A 16,541-nucleotide genomic window follows, 5' to 3' on the forward strand; every position below is an offset into this window, starting at 1 on the left:
GCGCCGCGCCTGCTCTCTGCTTCCCCCACGGGCCGCGGGGGCTCGGCCGCCGGGTGCGCTGCCCGCGCCGCCCCCCAGACATGGTGGGGCACCTGCACCTGCAGGGCATGGATGACAGCCTCAAGGACAAGAGCCGCGACGGCTTGCTGGACAGTCCCGACTCGGGGCTGCCCCCCAGCCCCAGCCCTCCCTTCTACTCCCTGTCTCCGGGGCTGGCTGGACCGGGCACCGACCAGCTGGGCCATGGGCACAGGAAGGAGGCTAAGGAAGGCCGAGTGGTAAGAGCTGATCTCAGCGTGCTGGCCCCTCGCCGCCGCATGCCCAGGGCGCCGGGCTGCCCAGCCGGGGCGGGCATCTCGCCCTGGGCTCCGGGACTTCCCAGGCACGGGGCGCAAGAGAGTTAGGAGCCTGTGTTTTAGGAAGCAAAGACCCAGGGCGGGAGGAAGGCAGACGTTGAGGGGGCATCAGAGGTTGGCGGAGGATAGAGAACAGAGAGGGGCCCAGATCAGCTCCCCCGCCCCCCCGGATTCAAGCCACCGAGGGGGCTGGAAGTCCAAACCTGGCTCCGGGTTTTGCGAGGCCGAGCGGCCTGCGGGAAGGAAGGAGAATCCCCTGCCCAGGGATTATCTTCGGTCATGCGAGATGGGTACCAGAGAGCCTAGAAGGGGGGAAGAAGAGAGCAGAAGTTGCCCCCCGAGCTCTGAATGCATCGCGTCTTCCTGCACGCAGCTCCAGGCCAGACCTGGAAACGCTGCTTCAGCTGGAAGAGGGGGAACAGCCCGCCGGCTCGTTCCTTGCTGTACGCGGAGGATCCCGAGGGCAGGGTCTTGGCACCGGTCGGAGTATCAGATACAGCCCAGTCCAGGGGCTATTTTGGTACACGCAGGGCCCCAATCTGTTCCCAACGGTGAACTCGGGGGCCGTCTGGATGGCAGGCAGGGGATAAATCCTCCGAAGGGCGTGAGAATGAAAACATGGGAGAAACACGCTCTAATTTTCAGTGTAAAGGAAGAAATAAGCAGTCAGCCCAGGTGCTAACCGGCCTGTCCAGTCGACAGCGTTCAAGGCAGGTTACTGTCACGCGCAGCCTGTGACGCGGGCCGTCACCGCAAGTCGACCTGCCCCGTCTACCGTCTCTTCGGCTGGGCTGAAACCGTTTCGTTCCACATTTGTCCGATTCCTTGCGAATACGAAGCAACTCTGCTGCAGACCTTTTTGCCAAACAGTACGTTATTCAGGCCAGACATCTGTCGGAGAGGTTGGGATGGAGACAGGATTTGGAAATGTTAATATTCTTTTCCAAAGTAGGAGGCTGTTTTGCTTGAGAGGTCACAATGCGATGCTGGCATCTGCCCGAGTGGCGTTCTGTAGAGCGATTCAGTTTGAAAAGGTTATGTATGGTATGGCTGAACAGTGCAGCTTTCTTGGTTTTTAAGCTTGGGCTCCTGGCAGTGGTTTGGTGTAGACACTGACTTCTGATAATCCCCGCAGCCGGCTTGTAAAGCTGTGAGAAGTCGCTTCATTATGACTTCAGTTCTGCTTTATTTCGTTAAATTCCATCCGCTAATTGTAAGCTGTTTTTAAAAGCTGAGGCTCGGCTTGTAAGAGTTACTGGAAGAACTGAGGGGGGAACCTGAGGTTCTTTCAACCCTCTATTTTTTCTTTTTATATATGTCATTTATAGGCGTACGCAATATATTTTATTGGCTTTTGCACAGAGCAAAGACTATATTCGGCACAAAAACATCAGCAATCCATGGGAAAGGATAGCTGCCTATACATTGCAGTTACCACGTTAATGCTTTCCTCCTCGTTCTGCATATTTGCAAGGAATTTCATGTTTCAAGCTCGAAGGAGATTTTCGTGTTTTACTCCAAGCTGACTTTCACACTTTAACATGCCAAAGTCCTCGCACACATAATAGGAGCCGCTGGCCAGAGTCATGGAGTGGGTTTTAATTAAGACAAACAAACAGGCAGACAAAGTAAACGTTGATGTTCCAAAATTGGAGCCTGATCACACAAAGGCTTATGCACATGTTGCTTTATGCGTGGGAGGACTTCATTCATGTCAGTGGGGATACTTGCATACATTAAGGTACCTACTTGCCTAAGACGTGGCTGGATTAGACCCATGTCATGCCTTTGCAAAATGAAATGTGGGAGGAGAAAGGGGAACGAAGGTGCATTGGACTAACTAAAAACCGCAGCCAACTCCATAAAACTCTCCGGTGGAGACAGGTCAGCTTCCATGTAGATAGTTCTCACAGCCAGTCTTGTATCACTTCCTTCTGGGAAGGCACTATTGTTCTCAAGGATCAAATTCAGGCCTGAGTGGGTGTAAAACCCATCCAAACTAGTGGGACATCATGGCCGAGTTTACTCAAGTTCCTCCATCCTTGCTGTCATGAAATAAATGTTGTGTTAGATTAATGCAAAAGCAAACTTCTAGCGCCGGTTGATAAAACATGGGACCCTATGCAGAGTTTGCAGGGGTGCCTGAGAACGCTGTTTCCAAACACAGTGTGCCAGTATTGTTAGCTAGCCTTTGCTATTAGGATATAGGCTTGTTATATGCTGGATGCTTCCATTTTGCAGCAGGCTAGAAAGGCATGCATAGACATATTGATATAAAAGGCAATCCTGTTGCATTAACATGGAGCAGGGAGCACCGTAAATGCATGGAATGTGGGACTGCTCGAAGCGGAGGGTCGCGCTAACCAGCCTGGCTGTCCGTTGGCAGGTCGCAAACTACTGAAATCAGTTGAGATTGTTATTCTCCTTCACTGTAGATGGGGTTTCTTGAATTTCCGCTTCGCAAATATTGTGCTTGCAGCTGTTCCTCTTAAGAAAGTAAAAAGCCTGGAGAATGCTGCTTGCTTCATGCTTTGAAATGTCAGCTTCCAATTAGCTCGAGTCTCTCCGCTTAATGAGAACTCAGACGTCTGCGAGTAATTATCCCATCCATGAATTTGTGCTTCTGCGGTAACTGTGCTACTCTCTCTGCCGTTTATCAGGCCTTGCACAACTGGCAAATCGATAATTGCTGCTGTTTGCAAGCTAGAGCTTGCTTCTTAGCACCTATTATTTTTATGCTTATAAATGCTGTCTTTTGTGCTGTGATACCATAAAACAGAGGCTGTATTCTTAATAGCCATAAAAAATGGTCTTGTGTACAATTACACTAAGGTGTTATGCACGTTAAAAAAACAACAACCAGTATGCCAGTTCTGTGGGACGTATTTCATGTTATTTCTTACAACAGTACTATTGGATACTAACTTTGGATCTAGTTACAGTTTCTTGTGATCAGCTATTTTGCTCTAAAATTAAAGACATTGGCGTGTCTACACGTGAGCATTTACTGTGCAGTAACTGAAATTACTGCACAGTACAGGCACGCACTTACATGTGCACGCTCATTCTGTGCAGCAAATATGGCGACTTACACTGACTTGTGCATCATGCAGGTATCGAATTGGTGCCTGATTAGTTACTGCTCAGTAACACATGTGTACACGCCTTACTGTACAGTCCACACACAGTGGTGATGTGCTTTAACACCTGCACTTGTACACACTGGCCCATTCCTGCTTACTGCATAGTACAATACTGCACAGTAAATTTAAGCTGGCATAAATGCACGTGTAGACACGTCCATTAGGAATGTTCCCAGCTCTGGAATAATTTGTGACATACATGATGAAGTGATATTATACATACTTACCAGGCACATTCTTCAGTTTAAAAGCCACACTCCCTGTGCTTCGTGCAATTAACTGGAACTGTAAGAAAAGTAAACTCTTCTTTTTAATAAGCAAGACTTTGTTTCAAAGACAATGCACTATTTATTCACATTTTAACCAGCCAATCTGGCTACAGTTTTGTGATCCAAGAAAATATGAAAGGCAATTTAGAGCCAAAGTCATAAATACCACAAGTTCAACACCATTTACACCAGATTTTTTTTTTGTACTTTGCTTAGAATACAGGGGATTACTTTTATTTCTCTCAACTAAGTTGTAGGCGTGGCTTCAGCTGTTTTGTATCTTGGTACAAGCATTCTGATGAAAAGAACGTAGCCAGGATATAGAGTGATATTTGGTTCTCTCTTACATTTAAAATGTACCTGACATTTTGATTTGTATTGTTAAGCATTTTGGAACATGCCTATGACAAGTATCCTCTACCTGTGGGATAGAGGAAAACATCTGTATTAATATCATTCTGTTGCAAAGATAGGAAAGGGGAAAACATCTGTAGTAATACCATTCTGAAAAAGAAAAACATGCTAGAAAGAAGTGGGCAAAAACAAAGGGTCAAATTTTCCAATTCCAGTGCAGTCTCATCTCCACGGACTTTGTGTTTTAAGCTTGTCCGCAGAGAAGGTTCTGGTTGAAGGAGGTCTGTTTCTGAGCTCACCAGTTTTATACCAAAATAATCCCACTGTTTTCAAGGGAGCCTCTCTCAATTTATGCTGGTAGAAGTGAGATTAGAATTGGGCTCAAAGCCTGTGCGCATGTGTGATTTATCTCTAAACGCCATTTGCAATTAGAAAAAATGTTGCTTCATTGCACTGGCTGTCACTGTTGCCTTTGTGACATCCCAAAAAGGATTTTTCAGAGATGTGGCTTAAGAAATACATGGTATACTTGACTGCCACATTACCTGCCCATCTGCAAAATGACCCACCATATCATTCATAGGGAACACAGTAATCATATCACCCAGGTGAGAGGCTGGGCCGACTTAGCTGCAAGCAGTGTATAGCTGGTGTATCATTTGCTCATAACCACTTAAACAGGGGCATCATCAGAGATCATTCTGGGGTGGGCGGAGGCGTGAAAGCCAGAGAATGAAAATAGGAAGGTTAAAGTGCAAAAGTAAGGTTCATAAGCTGTGTTGCTGTGGTCAGGCAGCAGCTGGACCATGCCTCAGTTTCCCTGTGTGCGAAGTGGAGAGAATAGCACCAGTTCACAGGGGGAGTTGTGTGTCTTTGCAAAGGCTCTTTTGGCTGGAGTGCCACAAAGACGGTCCCCGTGCTTGGATTTACTGGAGGGAATCCTTTCTGGATGGAGGCCTTAATCTTAATTGGCAAACACTTGACAGCATCAGGTAAAAGAGGCCTAATAGGAGCCCCAAGCAGCCTCCGGCGGGTAGTCTCACTGTCAAAATCTGTATGTGTGTGTGTGGGGGGGGCGCCCTTTTCAGCTTTGCTAGAGGAAAAACATCTATCTGGAAAATTTAGGGAAGGAGAGCATGTATAGAGAGCACAGCACCGTGGAAACAATGCACGTGCTCTTTACTTAGCAGCATTTTGCCGCTGGTGGTTACTGGGGCTGCAGCCTGCAAAGAGCTGCACACCACGTGATCGGTCCATGCCCGGGCGGAAAGCGGGAAGCATCCTCTCCATCTGATGTCTGGATGCAATTACATGCTCCCTGCAGCTCCCACCCACATGCTGTGCCCTTGAGCCAAAGCTCTAGGTTTTGCTTTTGCCCCATTATGGAGGCACAAGAAAAAAGAAAAAAAGAAACCAGTGTTGAAATGACTTTGATGTGCTTGGCCCTTTGTCAAGGTGGTCTGCAGAGCTGTCTGCCCTGGCTTCCCCTGCAGTAGGCCTGCCGCCTGGGAGCCAGGAAGAGCAGGGCCATCTGTTCCCAGTGCTTTGCCATTTGAAACAGGTTCTTTTTTTTCTTTTTTTAATCTGGAAGGCTGATCTGCACATCAGTTATCATCACTGTCATCTGCTAAGTTAATCAAGGCACGATCCTGCTGTCTCTTCATGAAAGGAAAGCCCTTGTCATGGGGAATTCCACTTACATCGGATCAAACCTGGCAGCCCTTGAGGCAGGACTGTCCCCTGGCCTAGGACCAGCTTGGGTATGGAGGGAAGGAAGGAAAAAATCTGTCCCGATGTTTTCATGCAGGGGAGGCATCCTCTCTCTCCAAAATCACGTCCATGGAAGGAGTAGGTTGTTGGGCTTGGAGGATCCATGGTTTCCAGTCCAGTCTGTGGCACTGTGGTCCTTTGATGTCTTCTGGTACAAGGCCTCACAGCACATGGGACCAGGCTGAAAAGCTAGTGCCTGCTAAGTTGAACTGGATTTCCTGCAGGTGAGGTGATGCACATTGCCTCGGCACCAGTACCTGTGCAGTACTACCTCCCTCTTGTAGTGCCAGGAAGCATTTGTGGGGGATCCAGGGCAATAGGAGGGGACACTGCTCCAGACACAGCATCTGCTTCTGTACAGAAAGGGGGTATCCAATCCATCCGTGCACAGAAGGTGCCTTCTGCACGTGGCCTGGGTGAGTAACCCATCCACTGGGCCTTGCCCAGCCAAATCACCTGGTGGGCTTCAGACTTTCAGGGCTTATAGCCCTGTACATTGGAAGCTGCGATTTAAATTAAGAGAAAGTCAGTGGTACTGGGGACATCGTCTTCTCTGGCGAGGGGGAATTTGGCATCTCGCAAACCTGACGACTGGTGCTGCCCCCTAAACCCATATGCGCTGCAGGATCCCCAAGGGAAAGCCCATGGGCCTGCTGACTTCAGTGCAGAGGGCAAGCCCCATGGGGGAGGTTGACCTGCACTCTTTCCTCCTCCCCGCAACTCCACGGGGGACTTGGCTTCTTCCAGGAGTGGAACAACCTTGCCTGGCATCTCTGCCTTACTCCCACAGCCCTAGGGCTGGGTGAGAAACTGCTGAAATGTGTGCTGAAAGGCTTGGCATTCATTTCCACACACAGCCACCTGGCTCTCCAGCAGCCCCCTCCTCTCCAGAACAGGTCTCGCCTGGACCCAGCTTCTGCTGCGCCTCATCCCTTGCCGATAGACACACGTGCCCATTTCTCCTCCTCTTGAGCCATCACTGATAGACAGAGAGCGAGCGAGCTGGCAGGCTCTGGGTATTGCCTGATGTACAAACCATACCCCAGAGATTGCCCTGTCCAGGGCAAGACTCTGGTTCCTTCCTTAGCTAACACGATCTTGTTCAGAAACCATTTCAACGGAGGAATCGGCACCCGGGTGTTGATTAACATCTCAGTCTCTGCTGTCACATGGTGGGTGTCCCAACATGTCAGGCCTGCATGTAAAGCTTTTCAAAGGCATGTTGTCTGGAGTATCCGACGGAGAGGTCTCTCCAGGACTCCGCACGCCAGCGCACGCATTGCAGGGAAGGGGCACGTCAACCAGGTTCATTTTGTGCTGGTGTGTTTCTGGAGGAACGCCCTTTCCTGATCTTATAGCTCCTGCCCCTCAGGGGCCCACAATACTCTGAGCATCAGATGCATAGGGACCCGTCCTCAGCTGGGGCCAGTTTGTGGGTCCACGTTGAACTCGCTGATTCACTGCAGCTGAGAATCTGGCGTGCACACCTATGTACTTGTGTGTGTGTGTGTGTGTGTGTGTGCGCGTGTGCGTGCATGCGCGTGTGTGTGTGTCCAAGCCAGAGGCTGGCAGACATGCAGCAACCAAATCATGGGGTTTCTACCGTGGCAGGACTTCTGAGGGAGAGTACCACAGGATTTGGCACATGGCATGCAAATATCTATACAGGACTTTATTCTCCTACTGGGAAAGTGCAGCCATCTCATCTATTTAACACCCCAGTGCATGAGCAGGGGTCTGGACCCGATGATCTGACGAGGTCCCTTCCAGCCCTACACGTCCGTGAATCTGTGACTATACAATCCTTTTGGCCAGGAAGTGAAACCCCGTATGTTTCCCACTTGAAACAGAAGGGAGCTTCAGAGGGGCAGGATGTAATTCTCCAAAATGAAATACTCCTGTACCAACCACACTTTGTTTTTGACGTCTCAATTCACTGTTATCTCTTCCAGAGGAAACCTACCTGGTCTCTAGGGACAGGATCATAGCAACCTCTGCTAGTAAATCCCAACATATCCAGATGTTAGAAATACAAAACTCTCAATTAACTAAGACACCATGTCTGTTTAAAGTAGAGAGAGCAGAACTATACACCCTGAATCATCCAACCAAATTCCTCATTGTAGCTTTTAATAGCCGCTTGATTGAGGTCTCGTCTCTGAAAACAACATTTGAATATGTGAAATCGGACAGGAGATTCATTTGTGGGCTAGGTTGAATGCACCACTGAACTGGGAACCAAGTGCCCATAATTTTGTTCTCGACTCTGACTCTTAATGATTTTGCTTTTCAATTCCTATCGCTGTCTGTCTCCATAAGACCTGAAGTCCTTCGGCATAAAATCAATACAATAGAAAAGACCTTAGGAGAGGTCATTGAATTTCTGGCTCTGCTTCCTTTGCTGGGTCTAAATGCAGCTTGGAGTGAGGGCTTGTGTGCTGTATGCAAGTATTTAGGGTTTGTTTAGATGGTATCAATTTCCTCTCTTTCCCTTATTGGAAAGCAGGACTCGATGGCTGCGTCAGTGCTGTGAGTGTCATTCTTGAGGAGGAAAAGAGTGATTTATCCCCATCATAGTTTGGCAACCCATAGCTCTGTTTCCTTCACTGTCCAATGCTGTGCACCTGCGAGCGAATGGAAAGTGAAGAGCGCAAAGTGTCCTGATGCTGAATGGTTACTAGGGATGGAAGAGCAGTATCCTTATTAACTTATTTTTGCAAGTATTCCAAACTGGTCCCTGTGCTCTATGGAAACCCATTGTTTAACTGGTTTCCAGAGTTCTCCATCAAAGACTAAATGGTCATTTTGAGTGGACAGACAGTTGTCCATTTTGGGTTACAGCAGGCCTTAGCGATACAATCGTTGGAACGGATAAAGCAGGGTGGAACAGGTTTCTTGTGTGTATTCATCTCCGTGTAGCTTTAAACAGCACAGCTTAGCTGTCCAGGCCCTTACATGCCTGAAAGGCAGAAGAGTTGAGAAAGAGGGAAAAAATGCAGCCAAACAAGAAATAACTTCAGCTTTTTAATAATATTTTAACCCTTTGGTGTTAGGGACCAACTCTTTACCAGAAAGAGCAGTGTCATTATGGTATGTTCTCGCTTCCTTATAGAGTGTGCTTTGGGGTGAATTTGTTGGCCTTGTATGTAGGGACAGCAAAGGAAGTTTAGATATTGGGGAAAACTTTCTCACGAGGTGGGTGGGGAGGCACTGGAACAGATTACGCAGAGCGGTGGTGGACTTTTCACCCTTGGAGGTTTTTAAGACCTGGCTTGACAAAGCCCTGGCTGGGATGATGTATAGCTGGGCCTGGTCCTGCTTGGAGCAGGGGGTTGGACTAGATGTGACCTCCCGAGGTCCCTTCCCACCCACATTGTCTGTGATTCTATGATAATGCAAGCACGTATACATCCCGGGGTCCATATAAGTTCTGTGTTGAGGGCTTAGGGTGTATAGGGCTTGTGTTGACTCTCTGTATGGAAAGAATGTGTCCTTACATCCCTTCTCTCTCCATTGCACCCTGTCATCCGCCGCAGTGCTGTCCTGGGCTCCCAGGACCCATCCTATTGTAAAGCAAAATATAAGGGATGCTGACTTTCCTAGGACAGCAGCAGGCGGGAGCTACATGAGCAGGCATGTCCAACTGCAGGCTCCACACCTGAGGAATAATGACCGAGGATGCCCGCGATCTAACAGGGAAGGAGCAGTCCCATCCCAGCTGCTAGCATCCAGAGGGATTTACATTCCTACTCAAAGGATGGTCTGGTATCTTAGGTTCGATCTCATATTTTCCTTTGGAAAGGAGCATTCCCTATGGGAGGTAGCATTGCCCAATACTCAGGACACCTTAGTGGTTATTCCCTTCACAATTCCCCACCTCCTTTGTGAGACACGCAGGATACCTCCCCTCTCTGGGCCCTGGTTGACCCGCTTGCAATGCGGAGATATAACAAAACTGACCTTGGTAAAGTGCGCTGGGAATGACAGGTGACAAGCAATAGGTAGGAGCTGAGCGAGTAGTAGCGTCTGCAGCTAGACTGGGATTTCTGCATTCGTCCTCTCTAGCCACCCCTGTGGAAAAAGAAGAGAGAAGGGTTCGGTTTTATTTTTCAAAGAGGAAAAACTTGTCTGACTAATTCAGCGTGGCCGAAATGATCAGTCTCAAGGCTTTGCCAAAAAAATAAAATAAAATAAAATATATCAGGCCTCTGGCAGACAGCAGGCATGCGACGTTTCAACCCAAACAACAGACGTTTTAGGAAGCTACAAGTGGAGCTGATCGATATCCCTTGGAGCTCCAGAGGCCGATGAAATCATGGCAGGGAGTGGGAATGGGAAAAATAGTTGTGAAATAGCCTGCTTGCCTTTTGACCCACTCTAGCGGTGGTAGCATTTTTCAGAATTTTTAAATTTTGGAATTTCAGATATACAAAATAGTGATATTTTTTAAAAAAGACTCGTCATTTCATCTCCTGCGCTTGGTGGTCAAGCACTAGCACAGGGTGTGCAGCTTTCTATATAAGAAAGGGAGCTTAGGATGGAAACTATTTGACTACCTTATAGCCTACCTGGAAGCAGCGTCTCTGTTATGATGACAATGCAGTGACCCTTCCTTTCATTTGATCTAACTAGTTCCCCGTTCTTTGCTCGGTAACTACAGTTCAGATCAGACGAGAAGAAACGTCGGGACTGAGAATGTCACTGGGGACAAACAAAGCCTCATCTGTGATCCTTTCAAATTGCAGCTCCATAAAACCGCTGCTTGCTGTTTAGTGTCCTTGTCGCTCTGTGCAAGGGTTTTGATTGCTTATAACCTGGGCAAACCGCAGTGTTTTATAGGTGATCTTTAAATTTATGCCAAACTTTATAAGCCACTTAGGCCCCCTACTTCCAGAATTCCAGTCGAGTTCAAGGGAGCGCGGCACATGAAGCGATCGCATGATTGGACCCGTGCTAGTTGGGTGTGAACCCATAATGGTCTCCGACAGGCATAGAAGCCAACTGTTCGACCCATCACTCTGGTTTTTATCACTCCTGTTTTTTATCAATTAGGGAAGTTCAGCTTTTCTAGAAAGCAAAGGAAGCTTGTAGGAGCGACAACAAAGTTGGTTTCGTTTTTTTTATAGCTGCACGAACTGTTAGGCAGAAAGCAGGACAGTGTGGCACCTTGTAGACTAACTCATTCAGAGAGGCATCAGCTCTCATAAGCAACCGCTGATGAAATGTACTGTTGTAAGTGCTTTCACTCTGGTGCTGCCCGCAGCACTGCAGACTCCATACACCCGATTCCATTAGCAGCCTTCAGCACTAAATGCATTTGGAGATGCAATCCCGTTCCCACTAATGTCAATGGGAAAAGCCCTGTTGAATTTATTTCCATGTTTCTCCTTTTTTCCATGTCCATGATCCTGATTTGTTTTCCAGACCTCTATAGCAGTCTTCTCTCATGGATTCTCTTTGTATATAGCTGTACGGTCCTGCTCTCCAAATCACGTGGAAGATCTTACTTCTACTCACTTCCTCCCCGAGGATGCGCTGAACATCCCTGGCATCTGTGGGTGACCAGCGCATGCTCACGAGGAGCGTTAAGGTCTGTCGTGCAGAGCTGAGAACAGAATTATGCTTTGCAGACGCCCCGGGTGGAAACATTATGAGAGCGGGACCTCTAATGTGCTAATCCCTCAGGAATGCCCCCAGTTACCTCGCCGCTAAGTTCATTACTCTGTGTTCCGACAAACGAGGCTTGGGTAAGCGCAGGAGGAATTATTGGCACTAAGACGCACATGGAGGACGGTTGAATTCAAAGCAGGTCCAGTTGCATAAAAATTCATTTCCGCCTTGGCACTGGAAGTCAACGTAACATTCCTGTTATTCCCAATGCAGAGTAGGACAGCCCAGGGTTGACATCGGGGCCAACGCTCGGCTCTCCTTTGCAGCATTTTTTTTCTGCTCTTTTATCATGTGAATGCAGAGTGCATGATGGCATGCACTTCTGTGGGCTTTCAGTTCAGTGGTGCCAAGTCCAAGAGCCTTTTGCTGTCTTGCATTACACCTCCATTTTTTTTTAGGTGTCCAAAATCTCTTCCTCTGCAAAGGTAATAAGTACTGAGCTCCTAAATCCTCTGGGCACTGGGTTTGGGAGCACAGCATCAGGAAATTTGGCTTGTGGCACCAACAAATACTCTCCTTGGCTGTAGCAGCAGCTTCCCTTGCCCACTGTAAGATGGCAGATGAGGATGACATCAGTTCACTGTTTTGATTTTTAAATGCCTGGCTTGCCAGAGGCCAAATTTAATCCCCTGAGGGCTGCTATTTAAATGTCCGGGGATGAGTGCGGAGCATGTCTAGTGCTGCAGCTGTGCCTTCCTGTGCTGGCTCAGGAGATCCACGTCGGGCAGGGAGAGAGTCTGGATGCAGGCTCTCCAAGAAGACTCTGGTTGGGGAAGGAGCACTGGTATTCAGCGGGCAGGCATCTCCTCCTCTGGAGCGAGTCTGAACCAACTCCCTACTATGATGCAGAGGGTCCTCCTTCTGTCGAGAGTGCCACAGTTGGGATCGGATATATAAAGGCCAGGCCTCGGCTGGTTTTGTTTGTTGAAGATCCCGCAGTACTCTGTAGAAAGACAGAGGCGTTCGCTCCGGTAGGTGGCAGAGAGTGCAACCCTGATATGCCACACTACCCCTAAACTCCTGCTGCAATATCGGTGCAAATCCAGTGACATCCTTCGCTGAACAGTGATGAGTTCATTCCAGCAAAGAAGGTGGTATCAGCAGTGAAAGCCCTTTGGCCCACAAGCTTGCCTTCCTCGTGACTGGCATTGCTCTGATGCTCTCACCGTGCCAGCATGCGGCCTTCCAATTAGCAGTTGTGCTCCAGTGGCATTTTGGGCTTTTGCTTTGCTCTTTTCCACTGGCTGAGAGCCTTCTCGTGTTATCTACAGGCAAAGAGGAACTGGGGTTTTCAAAGAGAGATCTTGCATGGAAGACTCGGTCAGATACAATGCTGAGGGGCACAGCGTAAGAACATGAATCCCTGGAGCTTCCTTGAACATGAGGTTACCAAATGGGCCATGCTTAAACAGTTTTCGAGGAAAATCAGCACTCTGTTTTCTTTGATTTACTGCTCACTGGGCATCCAGCGCCTTGTTATGTGTATCTTATGTTGGCACATTCCCTGTGCAAAGTATCATAGCGATGCCAGATAGAGCTCAGAGGTGGGAGCTGTGTCATCCATTCATCTCTACTAAGAGAGATATCTATACGCATCTGTACGTGCGTATGTGGTGTATAGAAATGGATTGGATTAGACTGAAAATAGGAACCATGCTGAAATCAGTGGACTTATGCCAAGGTTGAATAGGGTTATAGGATTATAGAAAACAAGAGAAAGCCACCTACTTCTGTCTCTGATAGTACTGCCGAACACGAAGGCCTCTCCCAGAATAGGTCTAGTTTAAGCACCTGCCCGGAGAATCCTCACTGTATTTTTTTCTGTTTTACCATCCCAAGAGCATCCACGGGACAGTTAGGTGTCACTTGTGTTTGGGCATTCCCCGGGTGTGCATATTCCCAGCCCTGCTTTCTACAGCAGTAAAAGCAAACTGCACAGGTTTGCAGGATGCCAAAGGGAGGTCGGCTAATTCGCAGGTAGCGGAGCCTACTAGTTTGTATGCGTGTGGGCACACATGTAGGTGTGTGCATAGGGATATGCAGGTTACTTTGTATAACTCCCCCCCCAAACACAGATAAGTTCCTTTCAGCACTAGCCCCACGCAGGAGGTTCAACATAAAGCAAGATCATCTTATATACTTACCTGAAAACTAGCCCCGTCTGCTCTAAAAGACTCGCATGCAGAGGGCAGAGCACTGTATTTATAAGCAGAAATGCCTCCACTTATTCCTGGCTTGCCTTCAGCACTCAGGAGGAATAAGTAAGAATGAACTTTTCCCTTTTGGATCAGGTTTGAAAGTCAGACCGGACAAATCATTTTGCAAAGCACTGCGTGAACATGGGATGTTACTGATTACAGAGTAGACATTCTTGATAAACTGGGGAATTTTTAAAAGCATATTTTACCGGTGGGAAAAAAGAAACGGTGGCAATTTAGAAGTCCAAGGGGGCTGCACATTTAAATGAAGCATCCAGACTTGTAAGGGTTAAGTCTTAAGGCCTCACTTGAGTCCCGAAGTCCAGGTCCTCAGCTGGTACACACTGGCAACCTTTCCACTGAAGTCTATGTGGCGCTGTGTCACTTTACTGTCCATGCCATTGGCTATCTGCTGTTTATCCAACGGGCAAATCCTTTTACCAAATGGTTTCTGTAGCCTTTAGATTCAGCATGTGCAGGGTGGAACACGTAATGTTTCCCAGGTGGTTTTTGCTGTCCTAGAGACCTTTAAACTCTGCCCAGAGGCTGCCAGACATCTTCCGCAAGGACGCTATGTTCCCATGCTTCATAAATCAAAACCAACGGAAAAGCGGTGGCAGGGACTGCAAACCCACAACAGCTCTCTTCCAAGGGAACACCGCAGAGTTGAATAGCAGCTGTGCTGGCTCCAGACAGCAGATACTGGGGCATGGTATCTGGGAACTCATGCTTAAGGACATCGGGCTATAGAGGAGGGGCTTCTTGGGCACAGACATATGAGCAAAGGCACTCACTAATACATGCCGCAGTGAAGTACAGCCTCAGCGGGCTGCTGGGAGTGTGCTGATCAGCACACAAGATGGAGAGCTTATGGCATGTACCCAGCCCCGTATTATGCACGGCCACGTTGCATCCTTTTGGGGTGTAGCATGTCCATAATGGTTGCCATGCTTCAATGTGGCACACCACTGCATGGTCCTTGGATGGCGTAGACCTGATGGTAGGCTTTCCTAATCAGTAGAAAGAACCCCCTTCACGCCTTGCAGCACATACCGCAAGGTCAGAAGAGGACACCTCTTAGCATGCCCTATCCTGCAGGCCTGCCTGAGAGGTTCAAGTCAGATTTTCTTCTGGAAATAAATTCCTTTCATAAATGTTAATGTCAGAAGGGGATCATTGGGTTCAGCTGCATCACACAGACCATAACATGTCACCCAGTTGCTCCTGCCAGTAAGCCCAGTAACTGATTATAGAAAACCAGCTGACTGTGGCCACCAGTGAGAAGCTCCCACACCCCTCAGCAAACTGCTCCAACAACTACATGCACCTCAGGATTAAGACTACTGATTTCAGTGGGGCAGCACCAACATAAATCGGAGAATTCAGCCCAAGATCTTTATTGCATATATTAAGTCTAAGGCGAAAGAGCTTTGAGCAGCTTTCCCTATATCCTAGATAGCGGTTGGCTTTTATGAGACCAGCCACATTACATTTGTGGAGGAAGGTCAGTCTCTCAGCTTTATTTCAGAGAAATCTCCAATTCCTTATGTTCCTCTCTCTTCCAATTGGTACTCAAGGCCATGTAGATGATTTTTTTTCCATTTGTTTTTTAAATCTTAGGAGTTACTAAGGTGGTTTGGTTGTCAAACGAAGTGATTGGGAGACAAGCTATAATGTAGGAGAGGAAGAAATTTACTCTGCACTTGGGGGAAGCGGAGGAAGTTATCAGTTGAGAGAGAATGAGAGATCAGCTAGAAATTGGGATCAGTTTTCAATATAAAACCCCTCACCAGCTTCATTAATGCACAATGGGAAGAGCAACGAGGGCAGCAAAAATGTGGCAGGGCCAGGGAGGGGATACTCCTAATGACAATCTGCAGAGAAGAACAGCGTGGTCTGGCCAACTTACCTCGAGGATGCTGTGCGAGGATGGGACTTTTCCCGGCAGCCTTGCAGGCGGTGCTGGAGGAGACTTAGCTGCATAAAATGACTGCTGACATGGCCACCTGTGAGGTCGACATGAAAGGAAAAGCCATAAACATGGGTGGTGTTACTCATGGTGGACCAGTGCGTCCGACTACTTGGAGCTCGGCGGCCCCCGACATGTGGTGTTGGGAGGTGGTGCATTGCTTCTCCGTGGACCACCTCGAGAGGGTGGAGCAGGAACCAGACTCATTTCTCAGCCAATATTCATCAGTGTTGACTTCACTGATGCTACACTGGTGTTAGTGGCTGGGGAATTGGGCCCATTCTTCGAGCTGCTGTAACCTGAACAAGGACGAATACCTTCTCCCTCCTGGGAAACCATGTGGGAAGAGAGCATCTCTTGGGGAAGTTCATGGGCTGGGAAGGCCAAATTAAACCCTGGCATAATTGAGTGAAGTGGCCCTGAAATGATCAGGTTAAAGGTTGCTTTTATGCTGGTGTGAATCCAAGTCCATCTGCTGCAGAGTTTGCCCGTCTGAGTTGGTGGGTCAAGCCGTGATCCTCAAAGGTCTGCACTGTTTGGCCTAAAAGGAGCTGGTGGCAATGCTCTGCTTCTGGTGCTCTTGACACCAAAATCACCTGTCCCAGGCAGCTTCTTCCTGGGGAACTTCAGCCAGGACCAGTCTGTGCAAGGGGCAAGTTTATAGTTTCATAGTTGGTCGGGTCGGAAGGGACCTGAGCAGATCATCGAGTCTGACCCCCTGCCATGGTAGGAAAGAGTACTGGGGTCAAACGACCCCAGCAAGGTGTTCATCTAACCTCCTCTTAAAGACCCCCAGGGTAGGAGCCAGCACC

At 48.3% G+C, this 16,541-nt stretch overlaps 1 protein-coding gene across 1 annotated transcript in view; it reads left to right on the forward strand.

Annotated features, from left to right (window-relative positions):
• The first annotated feature begins 29 nt into the window (after positions 1–29).
• LOC109312721 (filamin-interacting protein FAM101A-like) overlaps positions 30–16,541 on the forward strand; it is a 21,558-nt gene continuing 5,046 nt past the window's right edge. Inside the window, exon 1 of the mRNA XM_019538908.1 lies at positions 30–278. Within this exon, the coding sequence (XP_019394453.1) occupies positions 81–278 (198 nt within the window). The 5' untranslated portion in view covers positions 30–80. The remainder of the gene's footprint in view (positions 279–16,541) is intronic.

Source organism: Crocodylus porosus, unplaced genomic scaffold (assembly GCF_001723895.1).
Source record: "Crocodylus porosus isolate Cpor-Errol unplaced genomic scaffold, CroPor_comp1, whole genome shotgun sequence".
NCBI lineage: Eukaryota > Metazoa > Chordata > Crocodylia > Crocodylidae > Crocodylus > Crocodylus porosus.